A 22,844-nucleotide genomic window follows, 5' to 3' on the forward strand; every position below is an offset into this window, starting at 1 on the left:
AGAGTGAACATCTAAACAGATATTGATGTTTTATATTTGGTCAGCTTTATGGTGATCAGTGTTTCCTTTAATTGGGCAGTTTGACTCTTGACTTTTTAAGTCAGTTTGTGGTTTTTGTAACAGTTTTTAGTGTTTAACAGCCTTAAGGAATTAATTTGATTACCAAATTATTTGTTAAATTAATTAATAATATTGTTTGTAATCTGTTGCCACAGTTTTATTGTTTATATTTTTTGTAATTCTTTTAGTGAATTGTTAAACTATAATAAATACTGAGGTATACTCCAATTTACTGTAGTATATTTAGTAGAGTATGGTTTAAAACACTATAGAAACTACTAAACTACTATAATATTTACTAGTGATTTTTCTGTAATATACGATAGTAATTATTCCACACAAACATGTATTAGATCAAAGCATTATTAAAAATATACATCATAGTTTGTCATCCAATGGTCATTTGAAAAATTGCTTTTTTATTTTCACTGGTTGCTTTTTTCACTAAGATGTGAGGTATTTGTCACCTTTAAGATTAACATGAACTATAATGATCTCATTAGCAACACAATCAAGTCATAATGTGAGGCTTAAAAACTGCTATATTAAAAACTGCTTTGTCACTCATTCCCTAAAAAAAAATAGTGCCCTTTTTTTGTTACAAAAACAGTCCAGTACTTTATTGAGATTTGCAATGTGTTCATTATTGGAGATTCAGTTTCTTTACAACCCTCAACATGAAATGACATTTCATTTTATGATGAGCATCATCTTATCTTATAAGCATTTTCGATGAAGAACAACAGAACAAATGAATTGCATTACGTTATAATAAAACCACAAAGTAATTGTGATGTGACACTGACAAACCTTAATAAATAAGCAATTGTGATCATACTGGTAATGCATGGAGACAATTTCAAACACATCAATTAATGAAACAACTCAAAACATACAGAAAGCAACATTATCAGTGCTTCATTATAAACCAGGCTTTGTAATCTATCTGATGGCTGTGTAATACTCTTGTTAGTGGATTCACATGAGCAGAGAGGGCGAACTCTTATGATACCATGGTAATTAATTGCCAAAAATACAGAAATGCTCCTTTGCGTAACTCAGACCTAGTTAAGAAATAAAAAATTACTTAACCAAGCACAACGAAGACGATATTAAAAATGGTTTGTACATAAATTTGTGCTGCTGCGGCTGATTTCAAATAAGCAGTGCCTTAAACTGCAAACACACACACACACACACACACACACACACACACACACACACACACACACACACACACACACACACACACACACACAAAGTAATCTTCCTCCTATATTAACATGTAAGGGCCATCGAATCCGTCACAAAATTCATGTTTGGCCAGAAGAAACCTCGAACCTTTCAGGCACATTAAAAGACATCGGAGCAAATTGACCATTCATTATCTTTTACTACTGAACAAATCTGAACTAAAATCTCTATCTAGAGCTTTCATGTTTTAAAGAGCATTCTCCTTATAAAAACCCTCTAAACTGCCTGTCACGTTTTCCAGAAGTTGAACAAGCACTTATGGAGAAACAGATAAATAACACTGAATTTACAATGAGATACAAAAGTGCTGCATTAACATTGATGAACGATTTAGAAATGCTATTGGCGGATGACCATGCTACAATATATTATTGTCCTGAAGATGCTGAAAACAAAATGTTAAATACAATCAAATGTCATTATCGGAAACATAATTGTGCATTCTGTACTCATTCTGTTTTGTGCTATTGTGAGCATTTGGTGCAGTTGTGTTTGCTGAACACACATCAAATGCAGTTGTAACCGCAGACCAGTATTGCAATGATAAAAATGCATCAGTTGTTGTTGTTTTTTTTAGCCGTCGTCCATTGAATATTCCAGTCATGTATGCATGGGATGAATTTGATTTTACAGGAGTCCTTGTGCTGTACTCGCTTACATACAAAATAATTACAGAACAGACATGCCAGTCAGTGCACAGACTTGCCAAGTGTCCATTTCACATCGGCTACTAAGAAACTCCTGCCCTTTACGTCTCCATGTCAGAGAATGAAGCCCTCTCAGGGTGCGTGGCTAAATGAACCACTCCTTCTTGCTCTCGTCGATGGTCTCTGTGAAGGCGGGGTCATTGACGATGATGGCTGCGTCGGCGCAGTCGGCAGACTCCGCCCCCTTGGCCTCGTTTGTGTGGTAGGAGCCCTTGTGACGGAACATATGACGCACCAGAAACACCAGCGTGCAGAGGATGCTGAAAATCACCACTGCGATGATGCCTACGTGAGAGACAAAGATATTAAAATCATGATTGTTATGATAAATCGGTGTTAAAATCACTTTAGAAATATTCTACACCAATGATAAGATTTCAAAGCTTAAGAAATATAATCCACACAAGGTTGTGTACAATCTACACAAATGAAGTCATATATACTTGGATAATACACATTGGTTGGTTGTTAGTTGTATAAATGTATTGCCATCATATTCGTTTGAAAGGTTCAAAAAAGGTTGAAACATTCACTAAAGCTCCAGAAGGAAACAAGACGCATTAAGAGTCGGAGGTAAAACTTTTGAACAAGATTAAGATGTCCAAATGTTGCTTATTTGGTTTAAATATCTTATATCTTAAATATTTTATTTAGTACTGCCCTTCAGAAGCAGCAGAAGATGCTTACATGTTTCCTGGAAGACAAATTAAGTACAATTTACCTTCATCTTCAAATTCAAAAAGTTTTCACCCCCAGCTCTTAATGCATTGTGTATCCTTCTGTAACATCCGCGGATGTTTGAACCATTTTTAATAGTTGTGTTTGAGTCCCTCAATCGTCCTCTGTATGAAAAGCTGGATCTCAAAATCATACAGTCACTGCTGGAGAGGGTTCAAATATCAAAAGATACTGGAATTTTTGGGACCTGAAGGATTTTCTGAAGAACGTTGGTCAGTTTAACTGCTCAGGACAAACAAGGGACAAAAAAAACCCCCAGCCGTGGATCATCAGGGAACGACACACAGTAGTAAGAATCAAGGGTTCATAAACTTTTAAAATGAGTCATTTAAAAAAATTCAGCTATTTTTTTTGTCTTGTGCCCTTAATGTAAACATATTTTATGTAAAATATACTAAATTAAAAATAACTTGCATTTTGTATGATCCCTCTTATTTAGTTAAAATTTTCCGGCAAGGGGTCCACAAAGTTTCAAGGAGCACTACATTTGCGATGCTTAATCGCGGTCAGTGTGAAAGGGACTTTAGAAAAAATGCAAAACAATGTTGTATATACTATTCTATAAACCTTTCAAGTTTTCAGATAAAATGTAGACTGCTGATGTTTTGAGAACATTATTAAAAAACAGATAACTTTGAACGAACATTCATGGAAGAATGTTTGTTCATAACTTTGAGAGAACTTTGGCCAAATGTTAGGGAACATTCCCTGTTAGCTGATGTTACTGCTGATGATAAGACACATGGTAAGTGCCCTGTATTGTTGCACACACTTAAATGTAAGCATATTAAAATCACGAGACAGTATTATATTACAACAGTATATTTCACCTCCAATTATTGCCGAGTCTCTGTTGACACCATCACGGCTAACTTGTTCCTCGTTGAATGGAAACTGGGCACCGGCTTGAAAGAAAGAGAACAACTTTTGTGAAAAGACTCTAAACGTTTACAATCCCTTTCAAATCATTTCTTGGCATACATGAAGTACAGAAGGTCAGTGTTTTAATCTGGTGGGCAGATGAGTGGATCTTTGCACACACTCGAGTGTTTTCTCTCAGGAGGAGTCAGGGGGCTGGTGTTGGCAGGGGAGCGGATCTGAGACGAACCGTCTGCTCCTTTCATCTGCCGTCTCCACAGGCTCCAAAATACATATTCCACAAATATCCATGAAAGCTCAAGCTACTCAATGTCATGAGTGCAAATGCACACACACACACACACACATATACACACACACAAGTATAATGTTTTTTATACTGTATATACTGTATATTTTATCCTACACTGCCCCTACCTGTAAACCTACCCATTGCAGGAAACATTTTGCATTTTAACATTTTCAAAAAACATCACTTAGTGTGATTTAGAAGATGTTTTCCTCATGGGGACCAACAAAGAATTTCTCACAAGGACTTCGGATATGGCCATCTTTGTGGGGACATTTTGTCCTCATAACATAGGGTTTACCAGGCCCCACACACACACACGCACGCACGCACGCACGCACGCACAAACAGCAGTAATCCTCTCCACAGGGAAGATGTTTATTATTCTGATTTCTTCCTGGCAACCAGGAAAGATCTCTGGGAAATTCTACAGAATTCTTACATTTTCCCCTCAATAACTCCCCTGCCAATACAATGTTCCACTGTAATGTTAAAAATATGTGAGATCATAATAACACCAATAAAGATTTCATCATTTATTTACCTGATTCTGGGTGCCAGGGGTCAAAGGCTGCAGACATGGGCGGCACTGTGAGTGGAGACGCCCCGCAGTTGGACTCCACCAGGACTCCCTGTATGGAGGCTGTGGAGGGCAGTACGCTCCTCAGGGCGGCCTTCAGCGGGGCGATACGGTTGAACTGCACTCTGGAGAGACAGCCCACGAATCCTGGGGTGTTATATCGCTCTATCAACACCGGATCAATCTGACCTGTTTCTGAAACACAAAACCAACAGCAGCTGGATAAAACAATTCTGTGTGAGTGTAAAAACAATAATAAAAGTTATAGGACGGGTGACAAAAACAAGACTCTAAATCTGATTGAATGAGCAACTTTAAGTGCAAACCTCTTTTGGTGTTGTCAGGATTTAGAAAAATGTGTTATTTTTGTGCCTGACCTTCCATAAACATTTGTAGGAGGTTCCTTTCAGACTCAACATTTATTGGAGGAGAGTGTTTAAATGAATCATGCAAGGTGATTTACTAAGGTTTGCGCTAGTCAATTTACTGGTGTTTGCGGCAGTTAAGATATTGTCTTAAGCCAGACACTAAGTTTTGGTGCTCTTGGTAGATTGCGTTGGTCATCATGGAAATGATCCAGCTGCGTCATTAGATCACGCGCAGAACTTTCCACTTCTATGGGTATTTTTGGAATTGCACTCTCACGATAATTTGCCCTGTTTAGTAAATCTGGCACCTACATCTATGCCATTTATGTCATTGACACTTTCATTCAAAGTCTGATGTCAGTTTAATTGTAAATGTTTTTTTTTTTTTTTTTTGGTAAATATTTTAAAATGTATTTGTATCAAATGTATCAAAAACATAGTGAAAACAGTAATATTGTAAAATATTATTACAATTTAAAATAACTGTTTTCTATTGTAATATACTTTAAAATGTAATTCATTCCTTTGATCAAATCTGAATTTTCAGCATCATTACTCCAGTCTTCAGTGTCACATGATCCTTCAGAAATCATTCTGATATGATTGTTTTTTTAACATTTACATTAACATGATCAAGATGCAATTTTTATATGTGAAAAGAGAAAATCTGTTCTGTCCTTTATTATCATCAGCTTTTCTTCCAATATTACTACATATCACAACTAAACATCCAGCTACAGAAAAGAAACATCCCACCTGAAGCCTTCATCTTAATGCAGAGACAACACAATGTTATTACAAAAGCATATGCTAATATTTCAAATAAAACACATTTGATCGGCATGGTACCTGTTGGCGATCACAGAATGCGGCACTACGTATGTCTTCCCAGTATTTAGCAGGTCTTGTAACTCTAACCTAAATGCCTGATTTCTCCTTTTTGTTCATCTCTTTCTCAATCTGCCTATGCGTGAACTTGAATACCAAATTCTAGATTTCCCTCTGTTTAACCTGAAAACCACAAATAGCTTTTAAACAATAACACTGAGCTCTATCTGTCCGAGTGCACACTTTCATCTGCTCTATCTCTCTCTCTCACTCTCTGTGTAATGCAGCTCATTTCTGCTAGAAACGTCTCCAGCAAAACCTGGAGACTGGATTGAGATCAGGAGCGAAACCTGGAGCTTTACACAAAGGTGTCAGGACTCAGAGTCCAGTAAAAGGAAAAGCAGAAGACTGACACACACATTCATAGACTCTGTTTTACGCTGGCCTATGTGACAAGACTTCAGGCATGTTATTTATTCTTAATCAAAAATCCTAAATCCTAAATGAATGAATGAATACATTTGTCAAAAAAGGCAGAACAATATATATCTATTTGAAATGACATTTCTAGAGTGCATCACTATATTTAACCATATTTAATAAATGTACTTTAATTTTATGGACCAGTGTTAAAAACGTTTCCCTGAATACCAGACTCTTTGCTGAGTTGCTGAGTTGTCATAATAGTAATCCATACAGCTCCAGTAGGAATATGACAGGACATAACTCCTCTTCTCTTACAGTATATTGTAATCCTTCGATATTTTTCTTTAAAACCTCTCGTTTTAGACTTCTAATTCATGGGCGATGATTTGTTTTGTTTCTGTGTTTTTCAATTCTCGCCCAAGTTTACCCTACGTCATATGTCATAGACATCTAGGATGGCTTGAGGGTGAGTAAATTATGGGATAATCATTTTTTAGGGAACTAAAAAAAACTTGTTGTTGCAGCCCTCAACTGATGTTGATGTTGACATGTTGTGTTTTGGCCTGAAGCTCCGCCCTCCCCCTATCGACCAATCGAGAAGTCCGTAGTGTTTCTGCATTTTGGTTGCCAGATCTGCTCTAGTTACCAGGCCTGCAGCTACAAACGATCCTGCAGCAAATCTGGCAACCTTGAGTCAGGGGGGAGGGGGAGAGGGGATAGACCGCTCTACAGTCATTTCAAAGTGATTGCAGTACCAATTTAGGCCAAAATCTTACATACAATTCCTTTAACTCATTTACCAACTTTTTGGGTCTTGAAAGTTGAAAAGATGTTGCCGTCTATGGGCTCTTGTATTTCATCAAAAATATCTTTGATATCTATATTTGTGTTCCGAACGAAATTCTTAATGAGTAATTTTCATTTTTGGGTAATATATCCCTTTAATTGCACAATAAGTATATTTGTATATTTACACTATTATTTAAAAGCTTGTGGATGTAAAGATTAAGAAGCATACTTTTTTTTTTGTTTTTAAATAAATCTACTGAACCCCAGCATTTGAATGGTTTCCAAAGTTGGATTCAAGGTATACATTTTATCAGTTCATGCATTCCCGGGGAATCAAACCCATGACCATGGCATTGTGAGTTAAAGGAGTGCAAAATTGCACATACACACATTCCAAATGCACATTTAAAACAACAAATAACAATGTAAATAATGCTTACCAAAAACCTTTCCTAGGAAAATTGTCTTCACAAGGTTAAATTCTGTATCTGAGGCTTCAGGAAGAGTGTAGCCAACTGTGGGATAATGATCCACCTTCAACACATATTAAGACTCATGAATCCAGTGAATTGTAACAGTCACTATTATCTATATAACACAACAGATTCCTCTGAACTGTAAAGCATCTTTATCTGGTGGCTCCACTGAGGGCGATACAGTACCTGCAGCTGAATGAGTCTGTCCTGTCGGGTGATGTTGATGTTATGGGGCTGACCGTTAGCCATGTTACGATTATTCAGGTTGATCGTGAACGGCTCCCTCAGTCCTCCCAGGTTATAGCGGATCTGTAGAGTACCTGAGGGAAAACACAATCATTGTTTCAGCAATGTTAAAGGGATAGTTCGCCCCTTGATTTGTGCATCCTTTAGCCATCCTAGGTGTATATGACATTCTTCTTTCAGACGAATACAATCAGAGTTTTATTAAAAAATGCCCTGGCTCTTTTAATCTTTATAATGGCAGTGAACAGCAGCCCAAATTTGAAGCCTAAAAAAGTGCATCTATTCATTATGAAAGTGCTCCACAGAGCTCTGGGGGGTTAATAAAGACCTTCTGAAACAAATCCATGGGTTTGTGTGAGAAAAATATCCATATTTAAGACATTATAAAGTAAAATATCAAGCTTACTGCAGATCACCTTCCATATTCAACATAAGCCGGGTGCACACTGTGCGATTTTGGCCACGATTTGGCCGTCTGAGAAAAATGTAGCAAATCCTAAAAGATTTCTCAGATCCTAGGCTAAAATCTGACGTCTTTGGTCGTTAGTTTGACATGTTCACCGGCAGCCGATTAATGAGCGTTGAGATCAAATTTTACCTCAGACGAAATTCTGGCAGTGTCAGAAGATTTGGTCTGACATTAATGCCAACTGAGATCTTACAGTGTGACATGGCTTACATATGGGATCATGTTCATACAGTCTGATTAAGGGACATTCGCAAACAATTTTGAAAAATCGCACAGTGTGCAGGACCCATTACATAAAAAGCGAAATTGGCGCAACAATTATGGCGGACGCAGCATAAGCATTTTGAACTGCGAGAGGCATTACACTTTCTTTGTAAGTTGTACGAAGTAAAACTTTTACAACCACTTTTTTGATTTAAAAAATTTAGGCTGCCATTCACTGCCATTATAAAGCTCGGATTGTATTCGTCTGAAAGAAGAATGTCATATACACCTAGGATGTCTTTAGGGTAAGTATATCATGGGGTAATTTTCATTTTTGGGTGAACTATCCCTTTAAGTGCTTCTAAGAAGGGTTATTATTGTTAACTAAAATAAAAAAATAAAATAAAAATTCTTGAAATAAACAAAAACTGAAAAAATAGGTCTCACCATTATGCCGCAGGACAACGGCGAGGTAGTCCTGGGTCTTGGAGCTAATGTAGATGAGGACGGCGGGCGTGTGGGACGTACTGAAACTAAAGCTCAGCTCCTCACGGGTCAGATTACCCACTGTGCTCAGAACTCCAGAGTCGCCTTCTTTAACTGCAGGAGAAGAGCTGCTCTCTGACATGAGGTCGTACCGCACCAGCGTCCCACTCTCAAAGTACCCACCAACATCTAGAATGGGGGCAGACAACAATAAGAACAAAGGCAAACTGATCCAAATCGGCTTGTAGTCCATGTCTTTTAGCTTTGATGTCATACAGCACTAATGCACTCCTTAAAGATCAGATTTGTGGATTTAATATTGTTGCTCATTATGTTACAGCAAAAACAAAACTAAATTATCTATCCACTAAAATGGGCGTCCATACCATCATTGCAGAAAGGCCCGTCAAAGGCAGTCAGACTGCAGTCGCACGAGTATCCGTTGTATTTCTCAATACATTTCCCTCCATTCTGGCAATGCATTCTATAGCTGCTGCAGTGACCCGAGCAGCCAGGCTTCACCCCTGGTGTGACCTTTGCCCTCCCTTCAAGGTCAAGTGTCACACCGTTGACCTTTAGGGAGCGAATGCAACCCAGAAATCCTCTCTGCCCCCCTGAGGCTCCTAAAGTGTAAAAGCAACACAGATATTAGATTGGGTAAACCCAGCCTGACCTGCCGGCGATTTGATTTCGCCCTGCAGCGCTCAGTCTGGAAACCTGTACATTCATTTCTAATAGAAGCCTGGTACACTTTTGCAGGAACCAATCAGAGACTGGCTTATCCACCTGGCACACTATTGGCGGGTTTAACGCGATGACAGATCAAGAAACGATGGGTCGTTGCCCGTTGATCACGCCTCTTGTGGTCTGATTGATTGTAGGATTATCCAATTGTGTACAGAGTCATTTGAACTATGCTCGTTGATCACGCCTCTTGTGCAGTAGAAAATATAGGGCAGACTCCCCAGACCAATGTTCAATCTTAAAAGATTGAGCTTGGTCTGGTGATAGCCAAAAAAAAGATATGAGATATTAGCCATAAAAAACAAAACAAAAAACTAATGTAACTGTATTAAAAAAAATGTATTAGTAGGTTCTTGAGTACCAAGCTAAATATTTATTTCTATTATGGGTTTGGAACAGCATGAGGGTGAGTAATTAATGACAGAATTTAAATGTTTGGGTGAACTAACCCTTTAGCCTAATTCACTGGCATTCTCTTACTAAGATTCTACTTCCCAAACATCTGCTGGAGAACTTACCTACAAACAGCTGACTGAAGAGCTGCAGACGGGTGTGGCCCTGATGCGGGGCTGACCGCGCCTCCCTGTGCAGCTTGTCCAATCGCAGCACCGCCTCCTTGATATTCCGTTCCGCCTCCACCCTGTGCCACTGGTCATCATTGAGGGGTGTAGATGAGCGTGCGATTAACTCCACAGGCCCATTGCCCACATCAAATGAGAACGACACCACGGTAGAAGCTGTGGAAAGCAGTGTTGTTCTCGTTAGTGAAACAAAAACTATTAAATGGTTTTCTGTAATTGAAATAAAATAAAATTGTAATATTAGATGAAGAACCATCTTAAAACAAAAAAATGAAAGTTTGTCTTGGGAACTAACTGAAATACAGAAGTTGAAGTACTAAAATTACTAAAAACTAAAATTGAAAAATATTTTAATTAGAGTAAATAAAAAATAAAATCTAATAAAAATGAAAATTCTCATCAAAATGAATAAACCTCAAATTAAAATGTTAAATGGAAAAAACATTCAAAACATTAATACATTTTATAATAGTATAGTATCTCACTTTCTCTGGAGGGAAGATAAAGTGATTTACAGCAGCTCTACTCAATATGAGGTGCTAAAAATTTGCAGACTTCTACATTTGAGCTTACATTTGAGTTCTAAGCGAATGAAATCCGGATTGCCCAGGTTTTCCAGAAAGACGCCATGTGAGGCTGAAGTCTTAAAATAGAAGGAGACGTCTGCACTGGTCTCGGCTTGGAAGGTGGGAAAATGAAGATAAGATGCAGGGGTGTTGAATGACGCTGCGTTCCAGTAGTGACCTATAAAAGACAAACACAATGACAACTCAGTAGATGTTTGTTTTGGTAAAAATGTAATGCCCCTTTTCAAAGTTTTGATTTAGTTTTTGGGGTCTACAAGAATAGATTTTCATGCAAACATATTGATGGATCTCTAGATGGCATAGGCTGATAGGTCCTTTACTCAACCTGCTTGCAATCACATCATCTATAGGGCACAGCTGATTGGTTCCTGTTGTATCAGCAGCCAATGAGCTTGCTTGGTCAACCTTCAAATATTTGGTTAGCATTTGCCTTAGCAGTGCAGCGTGCTTTCAGAAACCCTCCACACCTCCCACTCTTCACAGTCTGCCAGTAAATCTCTGTTTAGTTCCTGCATCGATGAAGCACCGGCTTCTAAAAAGTGCACTGTGCTCTGATTGGTCAGATGGACCAGTGTTTTGTGACTAGTCATCTGCTTCAAAGTATGTTTGGGGAAATGTCACGCCCCTTACCATAGCTGCGAGTTTCAACAAACTACGGTCAAAAAAATGAGTTTTGAAAAATGTCTCTTTGATATAGAGACAACACAACGAACACTAAGGATTTTTGGATATGAGAAATTATTTAAATTATTTAAATAAGGAAATTATTTAAATAAGGAAACATTTTGACATGTTTATCCCGGAAGAAAACTCAAGACTACAATGGAGGCGTTTCAGGGAGTTCAGCACATAGACCGTAAAAAAGGTTCAGCTCTGACAAAGAGAATAACTCTCTTTGGAGAGACTTTGAATTTCTTGTAGACCATTTTAATGGTCAAACTGCAATATTACACAATTAAGAAAACTGAAAATGTAAGCAAAGCATAATAGGATCTCTAAAAAAAACTGTACGATTTCTGTGCAGTACACTGTTTATTCTTCTGTTATTTAACCTATCATTTCTCACCGATTTTAAATGTACTTTATCGTTAGTTTTGTGATTGTTTCTGTCATCTGACCAAGAGCGGATGTCGATCCAAGAAAACTTCTTACTAGGCTAAACTGTTGCATGTTGTGGTTAAATTGGAGAGCACGACTGTACTTACGATCTCCTTGGCAGCGGAGCGGCCCAACAGTGAGTTTAGCTTCGGATCCAGAGCGGTGTACATCGCCAACCACTACCTGACTGACAGGCAGATGGTCCTTGTACATCAACACACCAGCATCCTCTTTCCTGAGAAACAAACACGATGCAGAGGATTATGGAACACAAGGGGGCAACATAACATCATACAATGCAGAAGGCACAATCTGTTCAAACAGGGTATTTTGTAGTGTACTGCTTACTAAATAGTAAACAGTGCATGTAAAATATGACTTTATAATTACTGAATTTAACAAATAAAATTAAGTAATTATTAAAGGCATTCTGTTATCCCACACACAAATATGGGTATTTTACCCTGAAGACTGGAGTAATGGTGCTGAAAATTCAGCGTTGCATCACAGGATACTGTCTTACTGTATTTTTGATCAAATAAATGCAGCCTTGGAAGACAAACTTTTAACTTTTGAACCACAGTGTACATTCTGTACTCCAAACTATATACTATTACACAAAAAACAAAAAGAAAAAAGTCATATGGTAGTATGCAATTCCAACAAAACCATCAAATTAAAAAGTAAGAGGCCACCAGGTTTGTGTTCATCTGGCTTTTCTTTAAGTCTTCTGCTGAACGTCATCTATTATGCATTCCTACTAGTTTCCTTGACCATCTCAGAAGAGACAGCGATCTCACCATTGTCTCAGATCAGCATCACAGTTGCAGTAGTATCTGGGATCTGTGCAGTTGCGTTCAATGCCGCAGGCACATTTCTGCACGCCTGGTCCTGAGCCGCCCCAGTAGAGATGCTTCTCGTTTCCCCTGCCGACCCACCATGTGGACGGAGAACCATCTAAAAAAAAGGGGAAAGACTTTGAGCAATCAAACATTCTTCTTAGATTGTTATTTTTTGCCACATTTACCTGGCGAGTTGAGCAGGTGTGATTTGTAGCACATGTACGCCACATGCTGCTCACAGAGCTCAGCGCTGCTGGTGACGGCGTTCACCTGAACCACAAAAACATGAGCAGTTCTGCAGGTGAGCATCATATTCAGCATCTGTTGTTCAGACAGAGCGGCTTTAATTGTTCACTTCACACTGTTTTAATCATCACCTGTTCGGCAGACATGCTGTAATTGAGTGTGAGCACAGTTTTGTCTTCAGGTCCAGAACCTGCTGCCACTGAACTTTGAGCTGGAAGGTCATTCCCAATAGTTGTCCACACTTTGTCTTCTGAAATACACACACACACAGGTGTACCACCAGTATGTATATCATTTTATAGTCTTCATTTAAGTTCATTTAAAACAAATGTATTTGGAGAGATTCCTGGATGCATTTATTGCTTAAATGATTAATATTATATTTCGTGTAATTTCAATCATAATTCAGTCATTTGGTAATTTTTCATACCAAATTGTCACAGATGTGTAAGTGCGAATGATTATGTGTTAATTTAATCATTGTTATGATTAACACATGATATGTACATTTTATCTGAAATGATGTGTGTTTCACATGATCCTGCGTATATAATTTTATGAATTTAATATATATATATATATATATATATATATATATATATATATATATATATATATATATATATATATACAGGGAGTGCAGAATTATTAGGCAAGCTGTATTTTTGAGGATTAATTTTATTATTGAACAACAACCATGTTCTCAATGAACACAAAAAACTCATTAATATCAAAGCTAAATATTTTTGGAAGTTTTAGTTTTTAGCTTTAGCTATTTTAGGGGGATATCTGTGTGTGCAGGTGACTATTACTGTGCATAATTATTAGGCAACTTAACAAAAAACAAATGTATACCCGTTTCAATTATTTATTTTTACCAGTGAAACTAATATAACATCTCAACATTCACAAATATACATTTCTGACATTCAAAAACCAAACAAAAACAAATCAGTGACCAATATAGCCACCTTTCTTTGCAAGGACACTCAAAAGCCTGCCATCCATGGATTCTGTCAGTGTTTTGATCTGTTCACCATCAACATTGCGTGCAGCAGCAACCACAGCCTCCCAGACACTGTTCAGAGAGGTGTACTGTTTTCCCTCCTTGTAAATCGCACATTTGATGATGGACCACAGGTTCTCAATGGGGTTCAGATCAGGTGAACAAGGAGGCCATATCATTAGATTTTCTTCTTTTATACCCTTTCTTGCCAGCCACGCTGTGGAGTACTTTTACGCGTGTGATGGAGCATTGTCCTGCATGAAAATCATGTTTTTCTTGAAGGATGCAGACTTCTTCCTGTACCACTGCTTGAAGAAGGTGTCTTCCAGAAACTGGCAGTAGGACTGGGAGTTGAGCTTGACTCCATCCTCAACCCGAAAAGGCCCCACAAGCTCATCTTTGATGATACCAGCCCAAACCAGTACTCCACCTCCACCTTTCTGGCGTCTGAGTTGGACTGGAGCTCTCTGCCCTTTACCAATCCAGCCACGGGCCCATCCATCTGGCCCATCAAGACTCACTCTCATTTCATCAGTCCATAAAACCTTAGAAAAATCAGTCTTGAGATATTTCTTGGCCCAGTCTTGACGTTTCAGCTTGTGTGTTCAGTGGTGGTCGACTTTCTGCCTTTCTTACCTTGGCCATGTCTCTGAGTATTGCACACCTTGTGCTTTTGGGCACTCCAGTGATGTTGCAGCTCTGAAATATGGCCAAACTGGTGGCAAGTGGCATCTTGACTTTTCTGAGCCTGTCAAGTCCTTCTTTTGACCCATTTTGCCAAAGGAAAGGAAGTTGCCTAATAATTATGCACACCTGATATAGGGTGTTGATGTCATTAGACCACACCCCTTCTCATTACAGAGATGCACATCACCTAATATGCTTAATAATATATATTTATACATACACTGTATTTATATATTTTTATATACATATATATATACATATATATGTATATAAAAAGTACATTTATAAATTGTGTATACTGTATAATACATTATACTATGGGGCTGTTGATTGGTTGGTGCATGTTCTAAGTTGTGCAATTATTCTCTGGGAAACGGACAGCAAAAGTAGTTCAAGGCAGGACTTGACTGTATTACAGTTCCATATCACTTTGCTAAATGATTTTAGTTATTTCAAATGTATTTACAGCCGATAACACCAAAATCTAGCCTAGAAATCTAGACGCACCCTAGCGGCAGCAAATTTAATTTGCCCGCAAGTGTGGTCTAGCAACTCTCAATTCCTATCTGAGCTGTATTCCTCAGAATCTGGACGGCCCAATCACATCGTGTAGGTAGGCTATAGAGTCGGCGGGCGGGGCCATAATGACGACGGCCGAGTTGCGTTTGCGTGCTTCTAGTAACAAAGTCTTCTAGTAAACACAGAAACTGGCGAACTGCGGCGGTCTTTCGAATCAGCTCTGCCCGCGCCTCCGGAAGACTTGGAGTTAAGCTTTCCTCTGAGAAAAGAACAAAGAGTGGCAATGAAGTCATTCTTAAAAAGGGAAGATGTGTTCGGAGTTTAGCCGACCGGATACGGCGAATGTTTAATCAGTCAGCGAGGAGCGAGCTCCCCTTCACCGTCGTTGCTCCGGTTGGTGTACCGCTATCCTATCGCGTGCAGAGGGAGTTTGAAAGACAACCGTTTATCCCGCCCCTCGGACTGAGCCCTGTCTATGGTGAGTTTCCAGACCAATCTTGATGTGGGTCTGGCTTGTCAGGCTAACCAAAATCTACAACGACACTAAAAATGCAAATATATAGTTAACAATAGGGTAATGTAATGTTGTTTTTGCCACAAAATGAATTTTTTTGTACAGAAAGCAAATACTCTCTTTCTCCTGCTCTCTCCCACTCAAACTCACATACAGTACGGACACACATGTTTTCAGCACTGTTCTGACGATTTTATCAGTAAAATAGTTAGCACCTTAAAAGCTACATGACATTTCTCAATAGCGAGGTAATAGCGGTGCTGTTCTTGAACCAGATAAACATACAGTTTCATTATTAGTAGAGGCGCTGAGGCAGGACATTTGCAAGACATGCAGACTCCGGTAATTGACACACACTTAATCTCTCTCTCTCTCTATCTCTCTCTCTCTCTCTCTCACTCTCTCTCTCTCTCTCTCTCTCTCTCTCTCTCTCTCTCTCTCTCTCTCGCTCTCTCTCTCTCTCTCTCTCTCTCTCTCTAACTTCATTACTGCTCTGAAATGACGTTTTGGAATTAGCAATGCAGTCATGGGATAAGATGAGATGCATATGAAATTAGTCCTACACACATTTGACAGATGTCTTAAAATACAAATACAAATCTAAACAATGTCTTCAGAGATTATGGTAACCGCAATTGGAATAATTGACGGTCTGTTGAATTATTAGAAAATAATGCACACCCAAGGTGTAACAGCAACTGGTGCCAAGGTCTTTCTGACAGCTTTGCGTCAGAGTTACCACAAGTCGAATACAGACAAACTAAAATGCTTGTCTAGCCACCCGTTAGCTTGCTTGTTTTACGTCAGTGAATTGAATGTGTTTGGTGGTTCTCACCCATCATACTGCAGGTGACTCTGAATGGCTCGAGGGGTCCGCTGCCGTCTGGATCGATCCAGTATGTGTCTGAGCTTCGGCCCAAGTGTTTGTACTCCTCACATGACTGCTCGTACACAGCTGCAGAAACACACAGCGTAAGCATCAAAGCAGCCACCACTGCAAGAAAATCTACAATGCTTCATTTCTGAGAACCAGTCAGCTAAATAAACACAAATGAAATACATTTCCTAGCATCTGATCATTCCAAAGCAAAAATGAAAGGTTCTTTGCATGTAAGGTTAAATAAAGTCTCAGAGTTGATATACGGTTCTAGAGATTAAAAAAAATATGATTTGGTCCTACTCTACAACACAGTTTTTGAGAAATAAGAGTCAAAATAAGCTATATGCAATATGAATTTAAATGGCTTACAGTTGTGGCAGGTGGCACCAGAATATCCAGTGCCTTCACAGGCACATTTAAACGTGTTTCCAGTTTGAGAGCACTTGCCTCCGTGTTCACAGTGGTTTGGCACACACCTGAGAGAGAGAGAGAGAGAGAGAGAGAGAGAGAGAGAGAGAGAGATTAAAGGTACCAGAAAGGACCCATATATATATATATATCGATGTGCGAATATACAGTATATATACATACGATTATATGATCTAAATTAATCACACATCGAATTTGGCTGTGAAATTATCCAAAAAGATAATTTAAAGTAATTATTTTGTTAAATGAGAACAGCATAAAAATACACAGTACAAAAAGCTTTCTGTTCATTGTTTTTTTTTTCTTTGTTTATTGGATGATTGGGTTAATTAGTCAAATAAATTGATATTTGAATAATTCAAACGGCTGATTGATTCAGCAATGGAGTAAATGATTGGCTACATCACACAAATTCACAGTACTCATTAAAAGAGTATGCAAAAAGTACCCGGATAACCTACTACTTCAGATGACGAGATTCTGAGTGTGCATATGATGGACACTTTACTATCCCATGAGGCCACGAGAGAGGATTTATGAATGGAGGTGAAGTGACACAACTGATGCTGGAAGGTCACGTGATAATAACAAAATGGTGAATGTATTACGTACATTCATACTACACAATTACTTACATTTTTTACATTTTTTTTAGTGGTCATGAAGTTATTATTTGAGTATTACGTACTCAAGAGAATATTCAGACGCAGCCGCTTTCTTTATGAATGGGCCATTGAATCATTGGTTCACCCGATTGTTTCGCTCATTCAGAAACGAAGCACCACTGTGTGTAGCTCGGACACACACATCAGTTCTGCTCTGGCTTTACAGATAACATTTTTGTTGCCAAAACTGAGCAAAAGCAGACAATATTGTTAACTTCTTATTTATTGAACTGTAGTATAAAATCAATATCACATTTGCACTTATGCTATTCAGGACAAAACATATCGTGTAAAATTCTATAACTATATCATATGATATAAATATGAGACAAAAACCCATTTTTACCCTGATATCTTGAATTTAAGGAGCATATTATTTTGATTCTTTAGGCTACATCAAACAGTGAGTTGTTGCCCTGCTTCATGTTCATCACCAATCAACTTTATGAAAAGTAAGATGAACTGCGTAGGTCTGGTCAAATATAGACATTTGGTAAATGGTAAATGGACTGCATTTATATAGCGCTTTTAACAGACCCTATGGCCGCCATCCAAAGCGCTTTACATTTTTGCCTCACATTCACCCATTCATACACCGACGGCAATGTCAGCCATGTAAGGCGCCATCCAGCTCGTCGGGAGCAGCTGGGGTTAGGTGTCTTGCTCATGGACACCTCGACACTTGGTCAGGTGGAACCGGTGATTGAACCACCAACCTTCTGGTTTGTAGACAACCTACATGAACCACTGAGCCACTGCCGCCCATTTGTTTACTTTTGCACGAAAAACTATTTTGGGTTGCCACTCCCTGAAGCAATACAAGATGAGTAGCAGTGCACTCTCACAGTCAGTCTTTGCTCTATAAAGCCTTATTTTACTGTCCTTAAGTCCTGTCTGCAGAAGATCCTGACCCTGCATGTTAACAGTCGGCCTGATCAAAAGGGGGCACGTGACAGAGCTTCGAGGAACGAGTCAGATACGGCTTACATAAGCTCCTCCAAGCGGCTTCACAGTTCTGAAAGTCCTCATGACTCTAACAAAGCAATCAGCGGTACAGCTTGAGAAATGTCTTTTTGTTTTTGGAGAGACTGAACATTAAAAAAATGATGATCAAAATAAAATACAGCACCGGCTTTGATCAGGACATTGCGATCAAAAGCAAACATCTGTTCTTCATTTGTTTGCGGAGTCCTCTGTGAGAGCACAGTGCAGCGGGTTCATGAATGAACACGGATGGGTACTGGGGATTGACTTTATCGCAAAAGGGACGTGACATTACCATATGAAAAGCAAAGCTGTAGGGAGAGTGCGTGTTGAATTTTACAAAGCAGAATATGCATAATCTGTAATAGTTAGAGAGGTTGTATGCCAATTTACATCGGGTCTCTCCAGTGCAATCTTTACTGAGAATTAATTACCTGTCTATGATGGCACACATATCCAAGCTGACGTTCTCAAAGCTACCCAGCATGCCTTGCTCCACAGATTGCAAGTCGACTAACTGGTCATCGACATGTATGAGCTGCATGCAGCCCTGAAAGGAGCGCTGTGACGGAGAAAGGTCTGTCCGCGGGAAGTATCCTGCACATGGCAAACAAGGAAATTAAAACCTGTAATCTCATCAAAATTACAGTCAATACAGTAACACTGTGAAACAAGTGAGATAAACATTAGAATGATTTCTGAAGTGAAGACACTGAAGTCTGGAGTAATGACGCTGAAAATTTTGCTTTCTTATTATAGGAATACGTTAAACTTTAAAATAAATTCAAATAGAAAACAGTTATTTTCAACTGTCACAAAATTTTAAAATATTACTGTTTTTACTATATTTTTGATAAAATAGGAAACGTTTTTTAACAATATTAAACAATCTTAATTATTCCAAAGGTTTGACTGGTAGTGTAGATATTATAGCATTTGACATACAAAAAAAGAGGTGGTTCCTAGAATTACCTCCAAAAAAATAATCTCCTCCAGTCCTGATCTGAATGGGGAGGGCAGCTCTCACTGTGGACATCTCGTCTCCATTAATGGTCAACATGGCAATGCTCTCCAGTGCCAGGAAGTGAACGCTGTGCCATTGTCCATCATTAAGACCAGAACCTGCACAGCAAAACGGTTGCACTTTATTTTTTTATGTGTGTGTGTGTTTTTTGTCCATGTTTCACGTTTCTATAGTGTTTTGAATGGTCGTGCTGCTATGCAGTTTCTAGGTTGTTCTGGGTGGTTGCTAAGGTGTTGCTATGCAGATACTAAGATGTTCTAAATGGATGTTAGAGTGTTGCTACAGGGACGCTAAACGTTCTGAGTAATTTTAGTGTGTTGCTATAGTGTTTTGAATGGTTGCTATCATTCTGCTATGCAGTTTCTAGGGTGTTCTGGGTGGTTGCTAAGGTGTTGCTATGCTAAGATGTACTAAATGGTTGTTAGAGTGTTGCTACAGGGATGCTAGATGGTTGGGTTGTATTTAGTGTCTTCCTATGATGTTTTGAATGGTTGCTATCATGCTGCTATGCAGTTTCTAGGTGTTCTGGGTGGTTGCCAAGGTATTGCTATTTAGATGCTAAGATGTTCAATATGTCTGCTAGGGTAATGCTACAGGAATGCTAGAAGATTGGATTGTTTTTAGTGTGTTGCTATAGTGTTTTGAATGGTTGCTATCGTGCTGCTATGCAGTTTCTAGGGTGTTCTTGTGGTTGCTAGGGTGCTGCCATACAGATTTTTTTAAATATATACTGTATGGGTTTTATTTATTATGGAAAATTGTCTGTAAAGACCGAAGTGAATAAACAATGAATGAATGCCAATATGTTCTAAATGGCTGCTCGGGTGTTGTTACAGGGATGCTAGAGGTTCTGAGTGATCTTAGTGTGTTTAAGGGTTAATTTATTCTAATAAAAGTGGAAACCAGTGGTAGTGGAAACTAAAGAAAGTCGGGAAATTGAGAGAGCTGTTTTAATGTTACCTGAGGATATGTCCACACGAGTATTCTTGCCCAGTGAGACGTACATGTGAACAGTAACTTTACCCTCCACCAGGCTGACCTCCACCCCTCCAGGCATGAGTGGAGTAAAGAACAGCAGACCGCTGGGATTCCATGTCCGAAACTGAAGTCTGACCGACACTGTGTCTGCGTCAGTCCGACCCGGAAGCTGTAAGGAGCTGGTGGAGTTAAAGAAGGCAGGGAACGTGCGTGATTCCGTGCACGAGAACGTCAGGTTTTGCTGGAATGGAAACCGCACACATAAAAATGAGCATTTCTAATGACAGTGGACAACACACAGCACTGCAGGAATGATTACAAACTTTACAGCAGAATTTCAGAGGATGGATTAATTTGGTCCTAGTAAGAGGGAGTTTTATTCAGGAAACCTGGGGAAACCTTCACATCGGGACCATACTGGAAAATCCAGCTAAAACCAACTTAAGGTGGTGGCTGGTTTTGTGATGTTTCTAGCTAGTCCACACTGGTCTATAGGGCGCATCAGCCAGTGGACCTCATTGGTCAAGACAAGCTGTTTAAGATTGGCAGACCACCTTGGACCAGGAAAAGCAATTACAATGTTTCAAAACTCCACTCAATCACCTAAAATGGCACAACCTGGATTTTCCAGCACAGAAAGGGACTGCGGGGAATAAACGGCAGTCATTATGTAGTCATTGTGAATAATCACAGAACACACACAGTGACAGCACTTCTCACTTCATGTCTGTCCTCACACACAGAGCATTGTGGGAAAGGGAAGGAGATATCTGTTTATGACTGAGGTTAGTACAGGGAGAGGAACTGTACTGAATATTTAATGTGAGATATAAAAACCGCAAACCTTTGGGAGCTGAGATTACTGTAAACAATACAAAGAATCGAATTAGAACAATCACTGAAAAAACAACAGAATGCCTCACATCTGTATTAAGAAAGCAAATGGGGTTGTAAATTATAACCAGAGATGATTAAATCTTTAAGAGCAGTGATTCTCAGGGGTTTGGGTTTGAAATTATTTAAACAGCTTAAAATGAAGACCCTGTCAGTTAGCAGTTCTTAAAAGAATAATTCCCCCCCCCCCCCATAGTGTTAAGAACATTTGATTAATAATTTAAAAAAATATGCATATAAGGAACCTTTTAAAGATTTTTTGTGAGTTAATAATATTTTCAAAAAAGTAAATCCCATATGTCATATAAATTCATTATTGAACAACGAAGAACATTCAGTTTTTAAATCTTCTGAAATTACAGAATTACTGGTAATTGATACTGGTTTAAATAAAATAAAAATTGGTTACACTTTATTTTAAGGTGACACAGTTATAATTATACTTACTCAAATAAGTACTGAGTAATATTAATTAACTTCATGTATTTACTACAGTTATGAATAGGGTTTGGTTTAGGGTTAGTTACTCTAAGGGCCCTATCTTGCACCCAGCGCAAATGACTTTGTACACCGACACATGTGCTTTTCCCTCCACAGAAGCACGTCGCTAAACTAGTGAATGAACTTGCGCTCTCTGGGCGGTTCAGCGCAAAAAAGGAGGCGTGTTCCGGCGCAAAAAATCCCTGGTGCTATTTTGCTGTTCCATTAAACAGTTGCGCCACTGACCAGAAAAAACCTAGTCTAAAGTCAGTGGCGCGTTGCGCGTTGTTCATTATGCTATTTTAAGGGCACATGCTTGACCATAATGTATAGCATGCACAACGCGCATACACTTTGCTCATGTAATCTACACAGATGCAACAGCTATTTTTGCAAATCATAAATTGTTACACTAAAAAAATATTAACACGAGATGACGGAAATCATTGTGGTGTGCCACGAAGATGTGAAAAAATAGGCATAAATCTAGCTTACATATTATTTAGGCTAATTGTAGTAACTAAGGATCAGACCTGTTTGTCCAATAGTGGCAAGACATATATGTATATAAAGACATCTGTCTTTCACTGCTCTTACAAGAACATCAGTCACGTCGGCTGTGAACCGCTCCTGGCGTGCGCCTGGTAAATACGCCATAATAATAGCAATCCATAATGGAACTTGCGCACCTGCTTTTAAAGGGTATGTTGGATGACGCTCTGATTGGTTTATTCATGTTACGCCCAAACCACACCTATGAATAATGAAGCTACTTCAGACCAACCCATTTTAGATTTGCGCCAGGTGCAAGAGCCATTTATCCCTTGCGTTTCAGATCGTTAAAATAGGGCCCTAATTATGCATAATTTATAATGCTGTTAAAATTA

At 38.8% G+C, this 22,844-nt stretch overlaps 1 protein-coding gene across 1 annotated transcript in view; it reads right to left on the bottom strand.

Moving 5' to 3' along the window:
• Positions 1 to 1,142: 1,142 nt before the first annotated feature.
• cntnap2b (contactin associated protein 2b) overlaps positions 1,143 to 22,844 on the bottom strand; it is a 56,393-nt gene continuing 34,691 nt past the window's right edge. The window contains exons 8-25 of the mRNA XM_067452742.1: positions 20,566 to 20,824; positions 19,554 to 19,703; positions 19,016 to 19,178; positions 16,873 to 16,979; positions 16,459 to 16,578; positions 13,029 to 13,147; positions 12,837 to 12,921; positions 12,610 to 12,766; positions 11,917 to 12,044; positions 10,698 to 10,868; positions 10,062 to 10,280; positions 9,186 to 9,422; positions 8,761 to 8,988; positions 7,581 to 7,714; positions 7,359 to 7,452; positions 4,472 to 4,702; positions 3,590 to 3,664; positions 1,143 to 2,306 (exon numbers count right to left, since the gene is read on the bottom strand). Coding sequence (XP_067308843.1) covers positions 2,107 to 2,306; positions 3,590 to 3,664; positions 4,472 to 4,702; positions 7,359 to 7,452; positions 7,581 to 7,714; positions 8,761 to 8,988; positions 9,186 to 9,422; positions 10,062 to 10,280; positions 10,698 to 10,868; positions 11,917 to 12,044; positions 12,610 to 12,766; positions 12,837 to 12,921; positions 13,029 to 13,147; positions 16,459 to 16,578; positions 16,873 to 16,979; positions 19,016 to 19,178; positions 19,554 to 19,703; positions 20,566 to 20,824 — 2,877 coding nt within the window. The 3' untranslated portion in view covers positions 1,143 to 2,106. The remainder of the gene's footprint in view (positions 2,307 to 3,589; positions 3,665 to 4,471; positions 4,703 to 7,358; positions 7,453 to 7,580; positions 7,715 to 8,760; positions 8,989 to 9,185; positions 9,423 to 10,061; positions 10,281 to 10,697; positions 10,869 to 11,916; positions 12,045 to 12,609; positions 12,767 to 12,836; positions 12,922 to 13,028; positions 13,148 to 16,458; positions 16,579 to 16,872; positions 16,980 to 19,015; positions 19,179 to 19,553; positions 19,704 to 20,565; positions 20,825 to 22,844) is intronic.

This window comes from Pseudorasbora parva, chromosome 9, assembly GCF_024679245.1.
Source record: "Pseudorasbora parva isolate DD20220531a chromosome 9, ASM2467924v1, whole genome shotgun sequence".
In the NCBI taxonomy this organism is placed as follows: Eukaryota; Metazoa; Chordata; class Actinopteri; order Cypriniformes; family Gobionidae; genus Pseudorasbora; species Pseudorasbora parva.